Genomic DNA, 20,721 nt, shown 5'->3' with positions numbered 1-20,721 from the left:
AGGCATGGAAATCTGTCATTTAGGTTTTAAAAAGGGTCTTTAATTAAAATATTTCGAACAGTTGCAATTTATGGCTCTACATGAAAACGACAAGACAACGTCGTGTTCTAAGTGTAGTGCCAGGTCTTTCAGGTGTATGAAAGGGATACCTTTTTCAGTAAAAGGTATACGAAAAGGGTTTAATTTCTGTCAAAGTGGTATATAAAGGGATAAGGAGTTAGCCTTCGGAGCGGAGCCTCCCCGTATAAAGCTTTTTGGGGTATCCCGCCCACCCAGGCATAGCGATCCTGCAACCTTCTGTCGATATTCTGACTCCTGAAAATATCTGTCAACAGGAGTGATGCGAACACAACCTGTCCAAACATAGAGAAGCAATGAACACGCTGTAAGCAGTGTAAGCTGGTTAGACCTTTTAGCATCCAAAACAAGCACGCTTCTCGCGTGGGCGTGCGCGAGGTTCGCGTTTGCCGCTTGCTCCATTTCCGCTGTTCTGTCAGCAAGAAAACTGAGAAAATCCGGGCACGATTGATGACAAGATGCTCATAAGAAGACAAAGTGAAGCGTTACCTGCTCTAGCTAACAACAACTTCCATTCACTATCAAGGGAATATTAATCATCTCCACTTAGGCCGTATAACTGACGATGTCCCGTGATGTCTCTATTACAATCTCTCAATGATAAATATTCTTCTTGGCCCGGATAGTCCCTGCTTGATCCACAGGCGGTCGCGTCATCCAGTAAAGCGGAGAAACCACACGATGAAGATGCCATACGCAAAAGTAGGTCCAAAAACAAACCATTTCCACAGTCCACTAACCAGCCGTAATTTATTGTAGCCCGTAGCCTTGTTGCGAAAGTTATAATTTGATTAGTAGTAAAACTACGACATGTGCGATGTTGCAACTTCCTGAAACATGTACATATAATAATATAATTATGAAAAACCTCCAAAAGCTTTGTTAACTTTTTTTCTAATCAAGAATAAGTGTACTGTTTATACAATCTTTTGAAAATCTTTTCATTTGTTTCATTTTAAATACCGTGACGGAAGGAAGTAACGTGACGACGCGGGGGTCAATTCAAAGGTCAGTCCGATTTCTTCGCTCACGCATTTCTAAACAAATAATTCTCCTGGAAGTCGTCAATGTATCGATAAAAACTGATTATTTTGCAGTTAGAAGTGCATAGTTTACCATGTTTTCAAAAGACTTTTAAAGAGAGCGATGAAAACTGGGCAAATCAGCGCCACTCAGATGTCAATTCGCGGATATCAAATTTCCTGCTGTCGAGTTTATTGATGAAGTGGCCGTTGGTTAACGCTCATGCAAGTTCATCATCACCGGATATATTTTGTCAAAAGACTCAGCAGGACACTGGAAGTTGAAGTGATATCGTCAGCAAATGCTCAGCAGCATAAACAAGGATAAGTAGCGGTGAGTCGTTCATTCTTGTTAGTGATTCATTGTGAAATGTATTTTAACCGTGTAATTTGCATAAAATACAACTCGCTAATATGCCATGACAGTTTATTTTACTGACGAAAAAATATTGGATTCCCAGAGCTGAAACTTTCCTGGTGTAAAGACCAATAACAAAGGTTTCTAAACATGTAAATATTTTGACCAAATGATATATACCAGTGGCCATTTACAGTAGTCAAGGTTGGCCTTATTTTGTCCTTCGTGGGCGAGACACAAATGGCGACTGAATTAATACGCCCAGTTCAAAAGCTACAAATAACAATTTGAGAAAATTATTACACGGCTTTAAAGTGTAAGGGTAAAATAATATTTGTGCTTAGTTTCGTTTTAATAGGATTGTTTTAACGCCTCCGCTGTTTTCTCAAAGAAGTGTGAAAATTTGAACCTTCAAAGCGGCGAAAACGGCCATTGTATCCAAATTTCAAACACTTCAAAACTTTTTAAATTTCGCCCGTAAAATAAAACGCTGAAACTTAAAACTATTTTTCCTCGAATAAGTTCGGCTAAAGCAATGTTTTGGCGAAATAAAAAAAAAATCGAATTAGAGCGAGTTTCTTTCAATTCTCCAAACTCTCCGAATATAGCTCTTAACGCTTTTCGATAACGCAAACTAAACATGTAACTAATTTCTCTATCCCTTGAGGACACTATACATGTACCACTTATTCATCCACGCCAGTTTGAACTTACCGTGTAGCCATACGTCGGTCTATAAGCAGGAATGTGTTTTTTACTCATATCACACATCTCATTCAACTGGTGTTGTACCTTTGTCTATTCTATCCTCATGACTTTGATGACTTTTCTTTTTTCACCTTGCATGTCTTTCCTGACTAGAACATAGTTTGGCGATACAGAGCAAGAGGAAAACTGACTATTATGTGATTCATTTGTCGAGGGAAAAACTCTTCATTGGATGTCCACCGTTTTTTCCATCATGGATTAGGGCACTTTCAATTTGTCAGAACTGCGCTCACTCGTGAGATATCGATTTGAACACTCAAAGATAAATTTTATATCTCCGCGCAACCATGTATTATCCTCTATGTATTGACTGATAGAACAGGACAAATATGACTAACAATGGAATTCAGTTCTCGAATATACCGGTCTTCCGGCCAGTTCTGACAAATGGAAAGCGCCCTAAGTCTGCGTCAATCCAAGTGGCCCATACCGCCGGAGCCTATCCCGGTTTCTGTGGCATTAAGCGACTACGAGTATTTCTACTCCCCCTGGAAGGGATGCTAGTCCGCCGCAGGGCTACCAACCAGCATTTATTAGCCGGTACATACTAGTTATGCAACGCTTTCGAGTGGTGTACTATGGAATATCCCACGAGTCACTTGTATTTTCTCGGTATACACACGAGCCTTTAGGCGAGTGTGTATACGAAGAAAATACAAGTGTCAAGTGGGATATTCCATAGTATACCACGAGAAAGTGTTGTGTAACTATTTTATACCATGCCATAGAAAATACGCTTACTAAATTTCGTCGAGAATGCCATCGCAGCGCACGATGGGAAGGTTGGGTTGAATACCGTCGAATATACAACGGCTTTCCTGTATTCTGATTGGCTGTATTTTCTATGGCATGGTATAAATATTTATACACCTGGGTGGAGAGAGGAACTATGAGAGTAAAGTGTCTTGCCCAAGAAGACAACGCAATAACCCTGCCCAAGGCTCAACCCTGGACCGCTCGATTCACCATTCATCACGGAACAGATGCCGAAAACTAAATTATGATGTATAAAGTGAGCAATACCAGTTGCTTATCTCAGACTCAGAAGAATATGAGACCTTTTTCAAATCTTAACCCTTAATATGCTAAGTCCGGATTATTCTGTATCCAAGGCCAAAGTTAACAGAGGGCAATAGTTATGACGTCCGGCAAAGTTCACTTTTATAGGTTTTTGTTCGCTATTTTGTGGGTTCACAGTGCACAAAACCTGACAAAATACAATAGGTGGTTACGTGTGTTCATGCAACTAACCAATAAAACATTACGATTACGTAACTCATGCATAGTGTATGGGCGCAAAACAAAAGATGTGCACTGTAATGGACTTTCCAACCTAAATCTTGGCCTATTGGTTTTCTCCTTCGATGTTTGCCGGGCTTCCCAACCATTTCCCTGTATTAACCAAAGCTAAAAATAAGGTTTAAAGTTTATTTCGCTCAATTGTTATGGAAAACACAGATAAGTGTACACAAAATGAATCAAGCTTTGTTTAAATGCAATCTGGAACCCACATTATCATCTAACAGTGAGTTATTTTAAAAAACTGTTTATGTGACAATCTTAATGCATTTCAGAGCGTCGACAGAGCAATTTATTACAGTGCCTGTGTTTTAAAAAAAATAAAATTTAGGAATTTTTAAGAGTGCTTTCAGATTCAAATTGTCGATAATTAAAAAGGTTGATACAACAGACATGATAATTCAACTCAATCACAGTAAAAAACAAATCCAAACAGCACCTCGGTGCAATGCCCAACACGGCAGCAAATATCAGTCTTATCTTCAGTTCATTTCCATTTCAGATAATGGCTGGTTGTTAAAAGCAAGATTACGTTAATCTGAGATTACTTAGCAATAATTTGAAACAAACCCAATTGTGTATCTTCTCAATGAGGCTTTCAATTAAGAGACAATTGAGTTAATTGTGTTTCGTCTTGTTTGTGAATTCGGCATATCCGAGGGCGTTATCTTTAGAACCATCGGAAAAGGGGTACAGTTTCTTGCTCGTGAATTCGATGCCGATCTGTTCCTCTCATTGTTGTGGACAAATCAAAAAAGGAGTAAGAATAACAAGTGACCCACACGATTTTGTCTCCTAGGTCAAAGTTTTTCTTGCTTGAGGGTCTGGATGGGGCGACGGAATCTCAGTTATCGGTTAAATTTTCGGCGATTTCTCAGATCTCAGCTTTTATATACCATTTTGACAGAAAAGGCACCCCTTTCGTATACTTTTTACTGAAAAAAGGTATCCCTTTCATATATCGAAAAATATGACCTATACCTATGCCTAAAACATAAAGTCTTGATGCAATTTTATGTAGCGTTTGTTAAATTTAAATGATACAGCCATAAGTTGCGTCTTTTCGAAATATTTTAAATGAAGGCCCTTTAAAATATCCCTACCCTTTCATATACCTAAACTTGTGAAATTCCTCTGATTTTTATATACCTGAAGCATTTAAAAGGTACCCCTTTCGGGCGGAGCCTCCCCATTATAGGGAGTACCCCCGGGGGAAGAAAGATTAAAGCACGAAGAGCGCAGCACAGCGCTTCTCGTTTTCCGCTCTCCCTCCGCTTTGCGCCAGCAGGCAGTGCCTGCGGCATTAGTATTGTAGTATGCGCGCGCATGTTTTCGCGCCACATGTTCTGTATGTGTAATATGTCAGCCATCTTGGTTGCATTAAAAACTGCTGTTGAAGTTCTTTCGTTGTGACGTGCGTTCTTGTCTCCCAAACATTGGCGTGGTGGCAGCGACGATTAATCCACGTCCTCAAGAGCCTGAGTGTCGTCTCGCTGGTCCAAGCAACAACGAGTCTACCTATCCTATGGTCGAGTGAACTCTGAACAGCCGTCTCATCGTAAGGAAAGTATAACTTCACTGTTCCTTACTGTTACTGTGTTAAACATGCATTCAAATAGAGCCCCGAAACAGTGGTCCCTAACAAAGAATGAAAGTATCACATCATTTGAAGCCTGGCGCCAGAATCTTCAGTATTCCCTGTCTTTAGACGCTAATTTCGCCCCGTTTTTAGCAGATAATTTTACATGGCAGAAAAAGTCGTCCACTGCCCCCAATAGAGGGCTCACTACCGATGGGGAAGACGTCCCATCAACTCGCCGACGTACCGCCGCACAGAAGAACGTACACCTTGAACTCATGTTAGGTCAGATAGCAAATTTTTGCCCCGTTATTTCACGCAATACCATTGTGAAGAATACCACTTCAGTCAAGTCCATTTGGCAAGCAATAAGGTCCCACTTTGGCTTTCAGTCCACGGGTGCTCATTTTCTAGATTTCTCTAACATTAAACTCGAAGTTGATGAACGCCCTGAAGACTTGTTTCAACGGTTAATGTCCTTCACTGAAGATAATTTGCTTGTTGCAAATGGCAACATAACCCACCATGGGGAAGTCATTACTGTTGATGAGGAACTGTCACCCACACTTGAGAATTTCGTGGTTTTAACCTGGCTAAGACTCATTCATAACGATCTACCTGCCCTTGTCAAGCAGCGCTACGGAACTGAGTTAAGATCAAGAACACTTGCTTCCTTAAAACCTGAAATCTCGCAGGCGCTAGACTCTCTTCTCGATGAGATTCGCTCCAACGCCGACACCAAAGTTCTCCGAACCACTTCTTCACGGTTCAGGCAGCCACCTCCTCGCCCCTCCGTTAAGTCTTCTGCACAACCATGGCCTCCGAGGCGACCGAGGTCCTGTCCTTTATGTAAACAAGCTGGTCGCAACGACCAGCACTTCTTAAGTGCATGCTCATATTTACCTCCGGAGGACCGTACTTACCTTTCTCGTTCTCGCCTTACCTCTACCCTTGACGACGAGGAACCTGACTACTCAGACTATGTGCCCTCAGCCTTCCCCGACGAGGACGACCCCCCTCCACACACTACAGCTCGTACAGTTTCACGCCGTGTCAGCACTAAACAGTCACCCCACTTTAAGGCTTTTTACAAACAGCATCCACTTCGACTGACCCTAGACACAGGTGCAGAGACTAGTATGATCAAGTCATCCGTGGCCCGTTCAATTGGTGCAACCATTGTAAAGTCTTCCCAGCAAGCTTTACAAGCCGACGGCATGACTCCCTTAGCTGTAGCCGGGGAAACTCACCTCATCTTATCCCGAGCAGACAAACAACTCGGTCTTGACGCCCTCGTTGTTGACGACTTAGACGTAGACGTCCTGGCTGGCACACCCTTCCTTATTGCTAACGACATCACCGTCCGTCCCGCTTTGTGCCAAGTACGTATTCAGGACTCTGAGGTCATACATTATGACCCCGATAGTGATTCAACTGGCTCTCATGCTGTGCGACGTGCACAAAGTTACGTCCTACGCGCTTCCTCCTCCGCAACCGTTGTTTGGCCTGGTGAATACTTGGAGCTGGACGTCCCTTCCGACCTAGGTGACGATTGCGTACTAGCACTTCAACCGCGCACAGACACCCCAATATCGAAACACACCAAACCCACCTGCATTTGGCCTGAACCTCAAGTTGTAGAAGCTGTCGGATCCAAAATCCGCTTAACCAACACTTCCAACGAGCCGAAAGCCATAGGTCGCCACGAGCACCTCAGCAAGATTCTACCCACAGCAGAAACACCGTCACCGACCCCCAACCCAGCATCCACCACTAAGTCAATTCCAGTGAAGCCACACAGTCTACCTCTCTTCTCGTCTTCCGTGTCCATAGACCCCGACAAATTGCTGCCAGATGAAACCCGTCTCAAGTTTCAACAGCTGCTGCAGTCATACGACAGAGTCTTCAACCCCGACATAGCCGGTTACAATGGTGCTGCTGGTCCCATCCAAGCAACTGTGAATATAGGCCCCGTACAGCCTCCACAACGGAAAGGCCGCGTACCTCAGTACTCTCGCAACCAACTGGTAGAACTCCAAGCTAAGTTTGACGAGCTGGAACAGGCCCAGGTCTTCCGTCGCCCCGAGGATCTGGGCATAACCGTTGAGTATCTTAATCCTTCATTTCTTGTAAAAAAGCCTTCAGGTGGTCACCGACTCGTGACCGCATTTGCCGACGTAGCACGCTACAGTAAACCGCAGCCATCTCTAATGCCAGACGTCGACACAACCCTGCGCACTATCACACCATGGCGCTACATGATCCAAACTGATCTCACCCAAGCATTCTACCAGATACCTCTCTCCCAGTCTTCTCTAAAGTACTGTGGTGTAGCCACCCCCTTCCGTGGAATCCGTGTATACACAAGATCAGCAATGGGGATGCCTGGCTCCGAGACCGCACTCGAGGAAATGATGTGTCGTGTTCTGGGTGACTTAATTCAAGAAGGCTGCGTGGCTAAACTCGCAGACGACCTGTACTGTGGCGGCGATACACCCGAAACCCTCTTGACCAACTGGAGACGGGTACTGGAGGCGCTTGATCGTTGTAACCTCCGTTTGTCCCCTACGAAGACTGTCATCTGTCCAAAGTCTACCACCATCCTTGGCTGGATCTGGTCTCAAGGCCGTCTATCAGCCAGCCCTCATCGTATTGCCGTCTTGCAATCATGCCCTCCTCCCCAAAGTGTGAAAGGCCTACGTTCCTTCATTGGAGCCTATAAAGTCCTCAGTCGCGTACTCCCAAACTGCTCGGACATAGTGGACCCCCTCGAGAGCACCCTCACGGGCCTCCAGTCTAACGACAAGCTGCTTTGGGATGAGAACCTCACCTTCAGGTTCAAGCGTGCCCAGGAGTATCTGTCCAGACACAAATCCATAGTCCTACCACGTCCTTCTGACACTCTTTGGATAGTCACCGATGGCTCAGTCACCAAGAGAGGCCTTGGTGCTACATTGTATGTTACCCGTGAAAGTCATCTTTCCCTTGCTGGCTTCTACAGCGCCAAGTTGCGGAAACACCAAGTCACCTGGCTCCCCTGCGAGGTCGAGGCATTATCTATTGCTGCTGCTGTCAAACACTTCGCTCCATTCATCATTCAGTCGCAACAGCCTACGACTGTATTAACTGACAGCAAACCGTGCGTTCAAGCAATTGAAAAGTTATGTCGCGGTGAATTCTCGGCCAGCCCCCGAGTAACTTCCTTCCTCACGACTGTAAGCCGTTACCAAGTCAGTCTTCAACATTTGGCTGGTAAGGCCAACCTTCCGTCTGACTTCACCAGTCGCAATGCCCCCGACTGCAGTGAGCCTAAATGCCAAATTTGCACCTTCGTCCACGAAATGGAAGACTCAGTCGTGCGTAGCGTTTCGATTCAGGACATTCTCGACAAGAAGTCCAACCTCCCGTTCACCACAAGGTCAGCATGGCTACAGATCCAGAACGACTGCCCCGACCTCCGAAGGGTGCATGCCCACCTCAAACAAGGCACTCGCCCGTCAAAGAAGATCACCAATATTCGCGACGTTAAGCGGTATCTCAGCTGCACCTCCATTGCTCGTGACGGAGTCCTCGTAGTCAAACACTCCAAGCCATTCGTTCCTGTTTCCGAAGCAATTGTTGTGCCCCGTTCTGTACTGGATGGTCTTCTAACTGCCCTCCACATCAAACTAAACCATCCTTCCCGCCATCAACTCCAAATGGTGTTCCAACGACAGTTCTTTGCCCTCGACATGAGCGACGCCATTTTCTGCGTTACATCTGCCTGCCACACGTGCGCTTCACTCCAGTCGTTTCCGAGCACCTTGGTATCCCAATCCTCTGATGACCCTCCCGAAGTGATAGGAATCTCCTTTGCCGCTGACGTAATCAAGCGCCACCGTCAGTTCATCCTTGTTCTTAGAGAATGCTCCACGTCACTTACTGCATCTTGCTTGATACCGGACGAAAAGCATGACACTCTACGCGATGCCCTCACAAAACTAATCGTCGGTTTACACCCTCTTGATGGTCCTAGAGCTGTTATACGTGTTGATCCTGCTCCTGGTTTTTCATCCCTGAGCAACAACGACTCGCTCGAACATTTAAACGTCTCAATCGATGTCGGCCGTATTAAGAATAAGAACCACAACCCTGTCGCCGAGAAGGCAGTCCGCGAACTTGAAGAAGAGCTCCTCCGACAAGAACCAGGTGGAGGACCAGTAGGCGAAGTTGGCCTCGCTCTGGCTACCGCACGTCTTAACTCCCGCCTTCGTTTCTCGGGTCTTTCTTCTCTCGAGTTGTGGACCCAACGCAACCAATTCACCCATGAGCAGTTGCCGTTGTCTGATTACCAACTCATACTCGATAGGCACAAACATCGCTCTACTAACCACGCCTATAGCGAGAAGTCCAAGAACCCCCGCGGTCTTGTCGCAAACACGCCACCTCTACAAGTTGGAGATATTGTCTACCTCTTCTCTGATAAGGACAAGTCACGCGCTCGTGATCGCTATGTCGTTGTCTCCATCGACACCCCTTGGTGTTTTGTAAAGAAGTTTCGTGGCTCACAACTCAGAGCCACTTCTTACAAAGTCAAGCTGTCCGAGTGCTATTCCGTTCCCTCTTCCATCATTGTGCCCAGCCTCCCAGGTCCTTCAGCCCCTCCAGACATGGACGTCGAGCCTCCAGTAACTCCTGCGGTGTCCCCAGCCCCGGTACATCCTGTGTTACCTCCCCCTGCACCTCCAGAACTCATCACCATTCCGTCTGACGAGGAACAAGTCCCGTCCTTCACCAGTGATGACACACCACTTGATACCATCAGTCGCTCACCTTCCCCAGTCGCTGTACAAGACGAGTCAAGCACAAGTGTTGCAGTCACAGATCAACCATTGTTGTCTCCTCCCAACTTTCCTGATCACCCAGCTTCAAGACCTCAAAGGCAGCGCAGACCTCCTTCACACTTGCAGGACTATGTTAGATTTTAACCTGCGTGTGGTACCTTTAGATCCACAGTTTAGTTTTAGGTTTACACTTTCACAAGGTACTACTAGAGACTGAGACATTTGGTTAGTCTGTCTTAATTGACATGCAGTTTTCTTCGTTTAAGTTCATATTTTTATTGTCCATGTATTTCAAGCCTGTGTACAACTACAGTTTGTCAGTTCGCTACCATTTAAAGGTGAGAAGAGGTTGCGCCAGCAGGCAGTGCCTGCGGCATTAGTATTGTAGTATGCGCGCGCATGTTTTCGCGCCACATGTTCTGTATGTGTAATATGTCAGCCATCTTGGTTGCATTAAAAACTGCTGTTGAAGTTCTTTCGTTGTGACGTGCGTTCTTGTCTCCCAAACATTGGCGTTGAACGCCTGCCACGCAAGCTAAATTAAATTTGTATCTTTTGGACATCAATCAAAATTGCACTCTTATTTCTCTTGTCACGCCACGGCTATGTATTACACGTCCCTATGTAAATACTCGACAATATCATGTCTCGGCCAGCCTGGAAACAACTCCGGAAAAATCCTGCTTCCTCCTCAGGTGCTTCGTATTTTCGGCGAGCGCGAAGCGCGAACGTGTCTGGTGACGAGCGAAGCAAAAAGAGAGAGGCATCTGGGTACGAGGCAGGGGAAACCCACGTTTTGTTGGAAAATTGCCAACTTTATAAAATATGCTTGACAGTTTCTCTGTAAAGGTCACGTCGATCTGCTCAACGTCAGGGGCTCCTGTCACTGTAGAGCTTTAGGTCCTTTAGCTCACAAACGACGGCAGTATAAAGGGACGGCCTATTCTGAAGACGTGTAGGGGAAGGTGGGCAATTATCAATCAACAGTTTTCACTGGCCAAAAGAAATAGTGCATAAAAGATTTATATATGTTATTCCCCTCCCCCAATGGTTCGTTCTTTATAGCTCCTCCTATATATAAGTATCCGCTGGGAGACAACTGGGGTACTGTATGGCCTTGATGACAGCTGTCTGACATTTTTATAAGGATTACAAAATACCAAGTGTAAAGTTTCACCAAATATTTTTACGTAGACACCTTCATTCCGATCAAGGGGACAGTCGCTCGTTTGACCGCAAGAAGTAACATCTCTGAAACCCGTACGAGAGCGATAAAGATACCTCGGTGAGACACCAGCAAAATCGACATAAGAATTGGAAGAAACCGTTTTTATCATGATGCGTGTTGAATTTCTGTCTTTTGTGCTTGGTTGTGTGTTCTTACACACAGTAGTGGTGAGTATCTTGTACAGTGATTTTGTCGCCATATTGCTTCGATTGACCAAAAGCCAGATATTATTGTCAGGGCTTGATGAAAAGAATAGTCTATCTTGGACTATCGTTGCTTGCAAACAAAACAAATTGTAGTCGCAATTTGTTCTCGTTCTCACGGTGGTTTGAAAAAAGTAAACAATCCGCCATTGATCTTTGATTGCACGATCAATATTTACACATGGCATTAATCTATTCTCGTACCACAATGCGCTTTAGATCTTTTGCTTGAGGCAGCCCTCCATTTTTCGCTTTTAATAGGCCTGATTGTTATTTCTATAACTTGCCCCAATTCCTATATTTGAATTAAGCTATGTTCAGTCTTAAATCTCCACCGCAATCAGATCTACTCACTTACAATCAGACGATATAGACAGGGATAGTTGTGTAAAATTCCTGTAATGTTTTGGTTTCCTGCGTGCTTGGGAGAATTTTTATGATCCGTCGTTAACCGATAACCTCAGTAATTAAAGCTGAGCTAGCGCAGCTTTTTGGAAAAAACCTTGGTTATTTCGACGCAAAATAAAGCTAAAAGGGAAGGATTTTATAACCATGTGCCAGTTGCAATAGATCGTTTGGGTGTTGCGTCAGCAGGAAATTCAGGCACCTCTTTCCGGGAAGGCTGTCAATAAAGCGGATGATTAGTTTAGCGGATAAATCACTATCCAGCGGATGCAATAAATATCTGGGTTCGTTTATCTCTATCTAGTTGGGCTTGATACTTAGTCACCTTTTAAAACTACGAGGTGCTGTGCTGAACAATCGTCTTGAACTTTAAACCAAAACAACAGCGCAATAACCAGCAATAAGAAAAACTATTTTAATTTTATGTATTATTTTCCCCTGCTAATTTCCTGTTTATTTTATGCCTTCTCTTGATTTGCTGATCTGCTTTTACCAAGGCTGCGGAAAAACCACTTGACAAGCATACGGGTACGTACATTAATAAACAGCATGTATTAAAATTTATGGATATAAAATTACTTTTAAAGAGAGGTTTTACACCGATAGGTGCCATGTGTTTTTGGAATAATTTATCTATATTTAGCAGCCAGCAGTACTTTCATATCTTATGAGTTGTTACCTCGTTGACATTACCACTGCAATTATTATTTTTTTTATCTTTAAAAATAAGCACTCAAATGCTTTTCTGATTGGCTATTTTACAATAAATGTTAACGACACAGCGTGAAGTCATGATTATTATAGCAATCTAATCGCAATCATTATTATTAAAATGCCTCCTTTTGTTATAAGCGCCACCGTTTTGTCAGACGAAAATTGATCAAAATTCTTGGACAGCATTCCTTTCATTATCAAGGTCTCTCCACCCTTGTCCCCTGCCGATGTTATTTTGTGATTTGCGATCAATTTAAACTGGATTGAAAGGGCTCCACTGGCAAACATGATTGAAAAAGAGAGTGTAACTGAATGCTAAAAGTACAAGGTCATTTTCTAGATCTATGTCTAACATTGTAACTGAGAATCTCACACGGAGAAGAACCCCAGCCTTCTTGTCTGCTCGAAACATAGGAAGGTCTGTGTAGCCAGTGTGGGGCTACAAGAAACCTGGCCGGAAATCTTTCGCTATTGCGACTTAGTATACACATACCCATTCTGACTGGTTTCAAACGTTTTTGACCACTTTTCAGTGTGACTGTGTCTGATTGTCGACTTGTTCTCAGCGGCCTGTTATTAAAAAGTGCTAGAAACGTTTAGGACGAGCCGTCAGTTTAATAAAGGGTAGATCTTCTTACATAAGGCACTTTACAGTCAAAGGTTTGGTCCAGTCAATCTGTCAGTCAGGTAGTCAATCAGTCTGTCAATCATTTTGTCAGTCAGTGAACAGACCTGACTGTTTGTTTGTGGCAGTTTGTCCGTAAACAGACATTCGTTTATTCATTCACTGGTCTTCACTCCGTCGTTCAATTAGCCAGCCAGTCAGATCTGCCAGCCAGCTAGTCAGCAAGGCAGTCAGTGGATCGATCGATCGATCGATCAATCAGTCAGTCAGTCAATCAATCAACTAAAACTATTACATTGACGCAACTGTCTGCTACAGACCGTTGTGATTAACTGAGAACAATCCCTTGGATCAGAAGTTCTACGTAAACTATAAACACTCAGAAGCCGCCAACTTCACATCTTTACCAACACGACTGATTCTTTGACTTAACGTTCTTTTCGACATTTCACTCAACAGATCCCTGCCGAAATGTTTTCTGCACTAAAGGGCGCATGTGCGTTGTGAACGAGGATCGTTCTACCACGTGTGTTTGCCCAGAATCTTGTCCTGACGAATACAAACCCGTGTGCAGCGTGTACCTGAGAGAATTCATCAACAAATGTGAACTGCACAAGTTTGCTTGTCGCATTGGTATTATGATGGGAATCGAACGAATAGGAAAATGCGATACGAAAGGTATTTAGTTTCGTAGCAGGAGCTTTTGGGGAATTTAACTTAATGGCTGACAGGGAGGGGGTTCAGGTGTCCTCTACCGTCCAGATTTTTTTAAACATTAACTTCGCCATCTTCCCCTATCTCTTTCGTTACTAGTGTCACACGAAGCCTCGAAGTGGAATCCCTCCTGGAGGAGCCTGAAGGGGTTAAATGAGAACTTGGAATTGGGCAAATTTTCACTGGGAAAATTATATTTGAGTCACTGCGACTGGGTATCACAAACAAATGATAGAATAGAACTGGGACTGGGATTCGGAAAATCGGGAAACAATAGCCTGGGAGATGGGATTTGGGCAAAATGTGGGCTAGAAAATCTCTTCCAGTTTTCTCGAACCTCCGAGTTCTCAAACCTCTTGATAACTCGAACCAAAATTCCAATTTCAGTCCTGATTTCTCTAACTCTCGATTTCTTAAACTGATTAATTTTGCGCTGACGAATACTATGAAGAACTTCAAAAAATTAACCTGTTTAACCTGTTTATCACGGATAAACATGATAAACATTAAAGCCGTTTAGAGCCTAGTAGCTCTTCTATGCTAGTGTGTAAATCAGGTTTCTGTTCTGCCTCTTCCCTTGAAAGGGAATTTTTGTCTGTTTATCAAGCGATTCACTGGTACCCGGGATTGAGAGAGATACTATGACAGTACTTAACAGTATCTTGCCCTAGAATACAACACAACGACCGCTTTCCCCAGTCTCACTTGTTCGGGTCAGATGCGTTAACCATGAGCCGGCCGCGTTTCCCTTTCTCGAAATAAGAAAATTCAGCCAGTTTATTTGACTATTTATGTCCTGTCTTAGTTTTTCTTTTTCTTTCTATATATGTCCTCTTACTTTTCTCCTGAAATACCATTCAAAACTGTCTTTTATTTTAATATTTTCCAGGTAATGACTTCGTGCCTTGCCCAGTCTCCAGTCTTTTGCAGTTCCATGATCGATATCTCGAGTATCTGATGGTGGCAAGAGAACTAGAACTGGACCCAAACTTTAACATAGAGTCAAAAAGGCTCGAGTCGCTGACGTATGAGGAACGACAGGCAATTATCGAGGTAAATGATTTACACCTCTGTCTTTTAAAGACATGAGGACATTGACAGACAGTCAAAACATACGAATTGTGTTTTATAACCTGGAACCTCGGACACCTACAGTTCACGTGGTCCCAGGGAAACCATTAATATTAAAGCGGTGTTTAGTTTAACTAAATGTGCAACAACATGTATCCAGATAAAATTATCAAGAAGTCGTCGTGCGGGGTTTCCTGTCTGTTTGTAAAAGAAAGACTCGAGCTCGTCTAGAAAAAATAATGGCACTTAAAACTCGCGGCACCATCATCAGGAGTCGCGCAAGATGGCATGAACAAGGAGAACGCAACAACAAATATTTTTTAAACCTTGAAAAAAGAAACCACTCCAGAAAGTTAGTCTCTAAACTGAAGCTACCGAACGATTCTGTCATAACTAACCAGTTTGACATTTTAGAAGAACAAAGTAAATTTTATAAATCGCTATATACCTCGCAACACGCGGAAAATGTTAAGAAACCGGAAGAGGGCGTTTTCTTTAATCCCAGCAACATCTCAGCTTTATCGGACCATGAACAGGCTCTATGTGAAGGTTTGATTACAGAAAATGAGGCTTTCAAAGCACTCAAAGAATTTGCAGCAGCCAAAACTCCGGGTACCGATGGTCTGTCGACTGAATTTTTAAAATTTTTCTGGCCTGAGCTTAAATCTCTAATTGTTGAAAGTTTTAATTATGCTTTTCTTAACGGTTCCTTGTCGATATCCCAACGACGAGGTATAATTTCGCTTATTCCCAAAAAAAATAAAGACAAAACCATCCTTGAGAACCTAAGACCAATATCTCTTTTAAACGTTGATTACAAAATTCTCACTAAAGTTTTGGCTAATCGTTTAGAAAAGGTATTACCTAAAATAATAAATCCCGACCAAACCGGTTATGTGAAAGGGCGATACATTGGAGAAAATATCAGATTGATCCAAGATTTGATGTTCCATTTGGATAAAGAAAATTCGCCTGGCATCGCCGTTTTTGTCGATTTCCGGAAAGCCTTCGACACAATTGAGTGGAACTACCTGGAGAAGGCTCTCACACTCTTTAACTTTGGGCCCGATTTCCTACAATGGTTCAAGACTGTATATTCAAATATTTCTAGCTGTATTCTCAACAATGGTCACGCTTCTCACTTCTTTTCTTTAACTCGTGGAGTGAGACAAGGCTGTCCAATATCAGGCCTTCTTTTTGTTATTGGTCTTGATCTTCTCGCAAGAGCCATCAAAAATCACGATCTTATTAAAGGAATTACAATAAGAAACCATGAAATAAAAACCACCATGTATGCAGATGACACCACAGTCTTTCTTAGCGATACAGAATCTGTTCCCCATTTACTCGAACTGCTAAACCAATTTAAGGTTGTCTCCGGCCTAGAAGTCAATTCCACCAAAACCGAAGCTATGTGGCTCGGCAAATGGAAAAATAGATGTGATACACCTTTCAATTTCAAATGGCCCGTCGACCCGATCTGCGCTTTAGGCGTCTTCTTTTCCTACGACACCACAAAAGCGGATAAGCTTAACTTCGACGAAAAGTTGCGAAGTATGGAAAAAGTTTTGAATATTTGGAAAAATAAGAAACTGACTTTAATTGGCAGAATAAATATCGTTAAAACTCTAGCCTTATCCAAATTAATTTTCAACAGCTCTAACCTCAGTTTACCAAAGGACTTGCCTGACACGATCAACAACATGATTTTTAATTTTATTTGGGAAGGTAAACCTCCCAAAATAAAGAAAACTACAGTCATAGGACAAAAAAACAAAGGCGGCCTAAAAATGATTGACTTTAAGGTAATGGAAACCGCTTTAACTCTTGCAGGGAAGGCCAAAAAACAGTCAAAATTGACCACATTTGGTTTTTATTTATTTTCTCAGGAGATATTTACAACTGAGAAGAAAGACATACCTCTTTTGAAAGGTTATGGAACAGGCTTTCAGGAAAAAATGTTTTTGTCCAAAACAAACCATAATATTTTTGAATATATTAATTTAATTACCTTAAATTACAATAAAATGGCCAAAAATTTTGGACAAAAAGCAACAAGTTTCACAAATGTTTAAGGTTATAAGAAAAAGTTAAAAGCAAAAATGTTCCTTGTTATTTTGGCAACATATTCAGCAATTCTGGCTGAAATAGAATGAAACAAGAATTTATTACAATTTATCTAAGCAAATATTTAACCTAATTTACATAAATTAGCATAAATATTTAGGTCAAGTAGCGTCACAGAATTTCGAATATTTTGTTACTTCTGTTGTCCTAAAAACCCTTTTCCTCAAAATATTACGATCTCCTTATACTCAGAGATAAATTCAGACATCCATTCTAAGCAACAAGCAAGGATTTGTACGCAGAAAGCAAATATAAATAACATTTCATTGCATTTCAGACCATGTGCCCTCGTACGGTTCGTACCAAGTACACAACTCTCACCTTGATTTCGATCGATTCATCGCTTGTATTTCGCAGTTGACGATCAAGATCAATAGGCATCCCATTATTACTGCCTTCTTTCTCTAAAAACAAACTCAAAAGCTCTCTCTGCCCTGACAACCGCAATTGACGAAATCTTCGCGTTTGACGCCATTTTGAATTGATTTTTGTCCGAATCGTGAAATACGTCGTGTAGGCCACATTCAAGTATATTAGCTCAAATTTGCGGGGGGATTGGGTAATTCTCTTGTCACGCATTCTACAAAATTTTGTAGCGATTGGACGAAGAATAAATTTTCAGTGATTTTTTTCGTCATCGTTCCTGAAGGAACGATATTTAAAGGGGGTAACCCAGTTGAGTTAAAAATCTCATGGATTAACAGGATACACCAAAACTCTTCCTCCTCCTGGAAAATTCTCATTGAACATTTCTTTAGGCAACATGGCGGCCTTTCTTTCCTATTAAACTGCAGATACAATTCAAGGCAACTTGATCTACACAATGCACCACCCTTTTACCAAGTGATATTAAAGCATTGGCAGGAAAACAAACATATTATCTCAGAAGACAATATTAAACGGCAAAATGAAATTATATGGAATAATAAAAACATCTTAATAAACAAACACATGATCTATTTAAAACAATGGCACCAAAGCGGCATTACCTTTATTAGTGACTTGCTTGATGATGATTTTGGTTTCTTATCGCATACCACATTTCAACAAACTTTTCAGCTGAAAATCCCGTTCACAACTTATTATGGTCTAATAAACGCAATTCCACCAAGCTGGAGATGCGAAATCAAAGCAGCAAAAGACCAATTTGAAAACGAAAATGCGTCGCAAGAATCCCCTTTACGCAATATTATTAACACCCGTTCTGTTTATGCAGCTATTACGGATCATTACTTCCAACCTCCAACTGCTGAACAAAGACTTCTACGGTATGGTTTCTCCCAAGAAAGCCTAAAAAATGTTTACAACTTCCCTTTTGCAATTACGATCGAAACAAAGCTTCAAATCTTTCAATATAAAATCATCCATAATATACGTCCTACCAGGTATTCGCTTTTTCGTATGAATTTATGCGACTCTGAAACTTGTCATTTATGTAAAACGCAGCCGCAAACATTGCCTCATCTACTCTACCGATGTCCTAAAATTTCTAATTTCTGGACTGCATTTCAAAAGTGGTGGTCCGAAAAACAACAAAATACAATTACTCTTTCAGAACGCGATATCCTTTACGGCTGGCATGACAACGCCATACAAACAAAAGATATTTTAAATTACATATCACTTGTAGCTAAGTATTATATCTTTTGTACGACCCAAGACTGCGATGATGTACCTTTTTGACGGCTTTCCTCCTTTTCTAAAAAACAGATTGGATACTCTACAACATATTGCAGTTAGAAATAAAACTATTAACAATTTCGAATTAAAGTGGAAAGACTTTATGTAAGCTTATTTCCTTGTTGATTTATTTTTCTTTATTTATTTATATTTTTTTCATTTACTTTATTTTCCTATGTACCTGTACCTTTATTTTCATATGTAAATTGTAACAGTTTATAAACTACGTAACTTATTTGTAACTTACGTCTGTTCTTTTTTTTTTTCTTACACTGTAACATTTGTACAATGTTAAAATGGCAATAAAGAATTAAAGTGGAAAGACTTTATGTAAGCTTATTTCCTTGTTGATTTATTTTTCTTTATTTATTTATATTTTTTTCATTTACTTTATTTTCCTATGTACCTGTACCTTTATTTTCATATGTAAATTGTAACAGTTTATAAACTACGTAACTTATTTGTAACTTACGTCTGTTCTTTTTTTTTTTTCTTACACTGTAACATTTGTACAATGTTAAAATGGCAATAAAGATATTAAAAAAAAAAAAGAAAGACTCCGGACAAATATGAATTCGATCCGCTGACACGGGATCAACAGTATACGAATAATAGACTGTTAACAGTCCTAAGCCACGGCAGAAAGCCGAAAGTTTACCTACTAAAGACACTTATGAGTTGGGAAGCCACGACTAGCTTCTCAACATCGTCAATATGATACCTACATTGAGCTTTGTGTATAAGTTTAAATTGTCAGTGGTTAATTTCTTTTCTTTCATGCTAGTGGGAATTTTACAGCCAGGATAAGAACCACAATGACATTCTTGACGCAGATGAGATCGAGTCAATGATTGACCGAGATGAAGATTGCATGGTCGGATTCATGAAGTCATGTGACTATGATCATCAAAAGGGAATCAGTCTTAGGGAATGGAACACTTGTTTCCCGCCAATGGCGACCGGTGAGTAGATAGCCTGCGAAGCTGGCAGTATTGTTTGGTTTTAAAGCGCACACAAGCATGCGGCGCAGCCGCGAGAGGCTCGGGGGGAGGTATTTCAACTCCTCCTCCCAAGCCTCTCGCGGCTGTGCCGCTCGTTGTCGCGGTTTCGCCGTTTGCTTGTGCGGGATTCAAAGCCCAACAATACCGCCAGCTACGCAGGCTAGTGAGTAGAAAAATGAAAAGCGCGGGAAAGGTCACGTGACCTCAATCACGGGTGGTTTTCTTCGTTCCGATTGGTTGGCCACTTTCCCTATACACTTTTTTAGCCAATCGTAAGGCACATCAAACTGCTCTGATGTCAACACTATTCGTCCGATTTACAGTAGACTCAGTGCTAGCAACCTTTTAACATTTGAAGAACGCGCTGAATAGTAAGAGCATTTTCTAACGTTTTATTCTTAGATGTCATATGGAGTTGCTCCAAACCGGAAAACCGTAGTACTGTTAGATGTCTTTCTTATGTCAAATTTAGTAAGAGATATGGAGCTTATTGTACAACAAAGGTATACCGGTTCACAAAAGATAACAATCTGCACAATCTGACAATTTTCTCTTGGTTTTTTTTTTACAGAAATCACTGAACAGAGTATAGAGTGGTAAAACAAGTCAATGCAGTGTGGCTCTAAGGCAGGGGAAGAACATAACCAAGAGCGAAAAACTAGAACATCTATCATTAATTTTTTATTTGCTATAATAAAAGGGGGGCTATCACTGTTACGCTTCTGTAAAATGTTATTTTCTGCTAAGCTTAAGTACGTAGGCAATAAAGGCTTTAACTGAGCTGTAAACTTGTTTGTCTCGGTCTCAATAAGTTTCTTCTTACAAAATTTAGTAGAGTTACATCGCAGAAATTCCCCATTTCGGATAAGTTCCTTTATTGAACTTGTCTGTCTCTCAATAAACACAAGTACTCTTTGCGTTTCTCTTATAGAAGTTGGTGGAATTCCACCGCAGAAATTCCCCATTTCGGATAAGTTCCTTTATTGAAGAGAATCACTGATCGTGACTAAGGTTTACAATGGTCAA

General features: G+C 41.8%; 2 protein-coding genes across 2 annotated transcripts; both read left to right on the top strand.

Moving 5' to 3' along the window:
* The first annotated feature begins 4,982 nt into the window (after positions 1-4,982).
* LOC144660073 (uncharacterized) lies at positions 4,983-10,187 on the top strand. The gene has a single exon (XM_078520629.1). The coding sequence runs from the start codon at positions 5,131-5,133 to the stop codon at positions 10,069-10,071; it is 4,941 nt and encodes a 1,646-aa protein (XP_078376755.1). The 5' UTR covers positions 4,983-5,130; the 3' UTR covers positions 10,072-10,187.
* Positions 10,188-11,122: 935 nt separating this feature from the next.
* On the top strand, positions 11,123-20,483 carry LOC144661599 (SPARC-like). The gene is made up of 6 exons (XM_078522405.1): positions 11,123-11,322; positions 12,261-12,291; positions 13,562-13,780; positions 14,706-14,869; positions 19,479-19,656; positions 20,267-20,483. Exons 1-6 carry the CDS (start codon positions 11,263-11,265, stop codon positions 20,293-20,295), a joined length of 681 nt encoding a protein of 226 aa, XP_078378531.1. The 5' UTR covers positions 11,123-11,262; the 3' UTR covers positions 20,296-20,483.
* Positions 20,484-20,721: the final 238 nt, after the last annotated feature.

This window comes from Oculina patagonica, chromosome 7, assembly GCF_052425735.1.
Source record: "Oculina patagonica isolate OP01 chromosome 7, crgOcupat, whole genome shotgun sequence".
NCBI classification, from domain to species: Eukaryota; Metazoa; Cnidaria; class Anthozoa; order Scleractinia; family Oculinidae; genus Oculina; species Oculina patagonica.
Note: the sequence above shows the minus strand (reverse complement) of the source record. Positions and strands in the feature narration are given on the sequence as shown.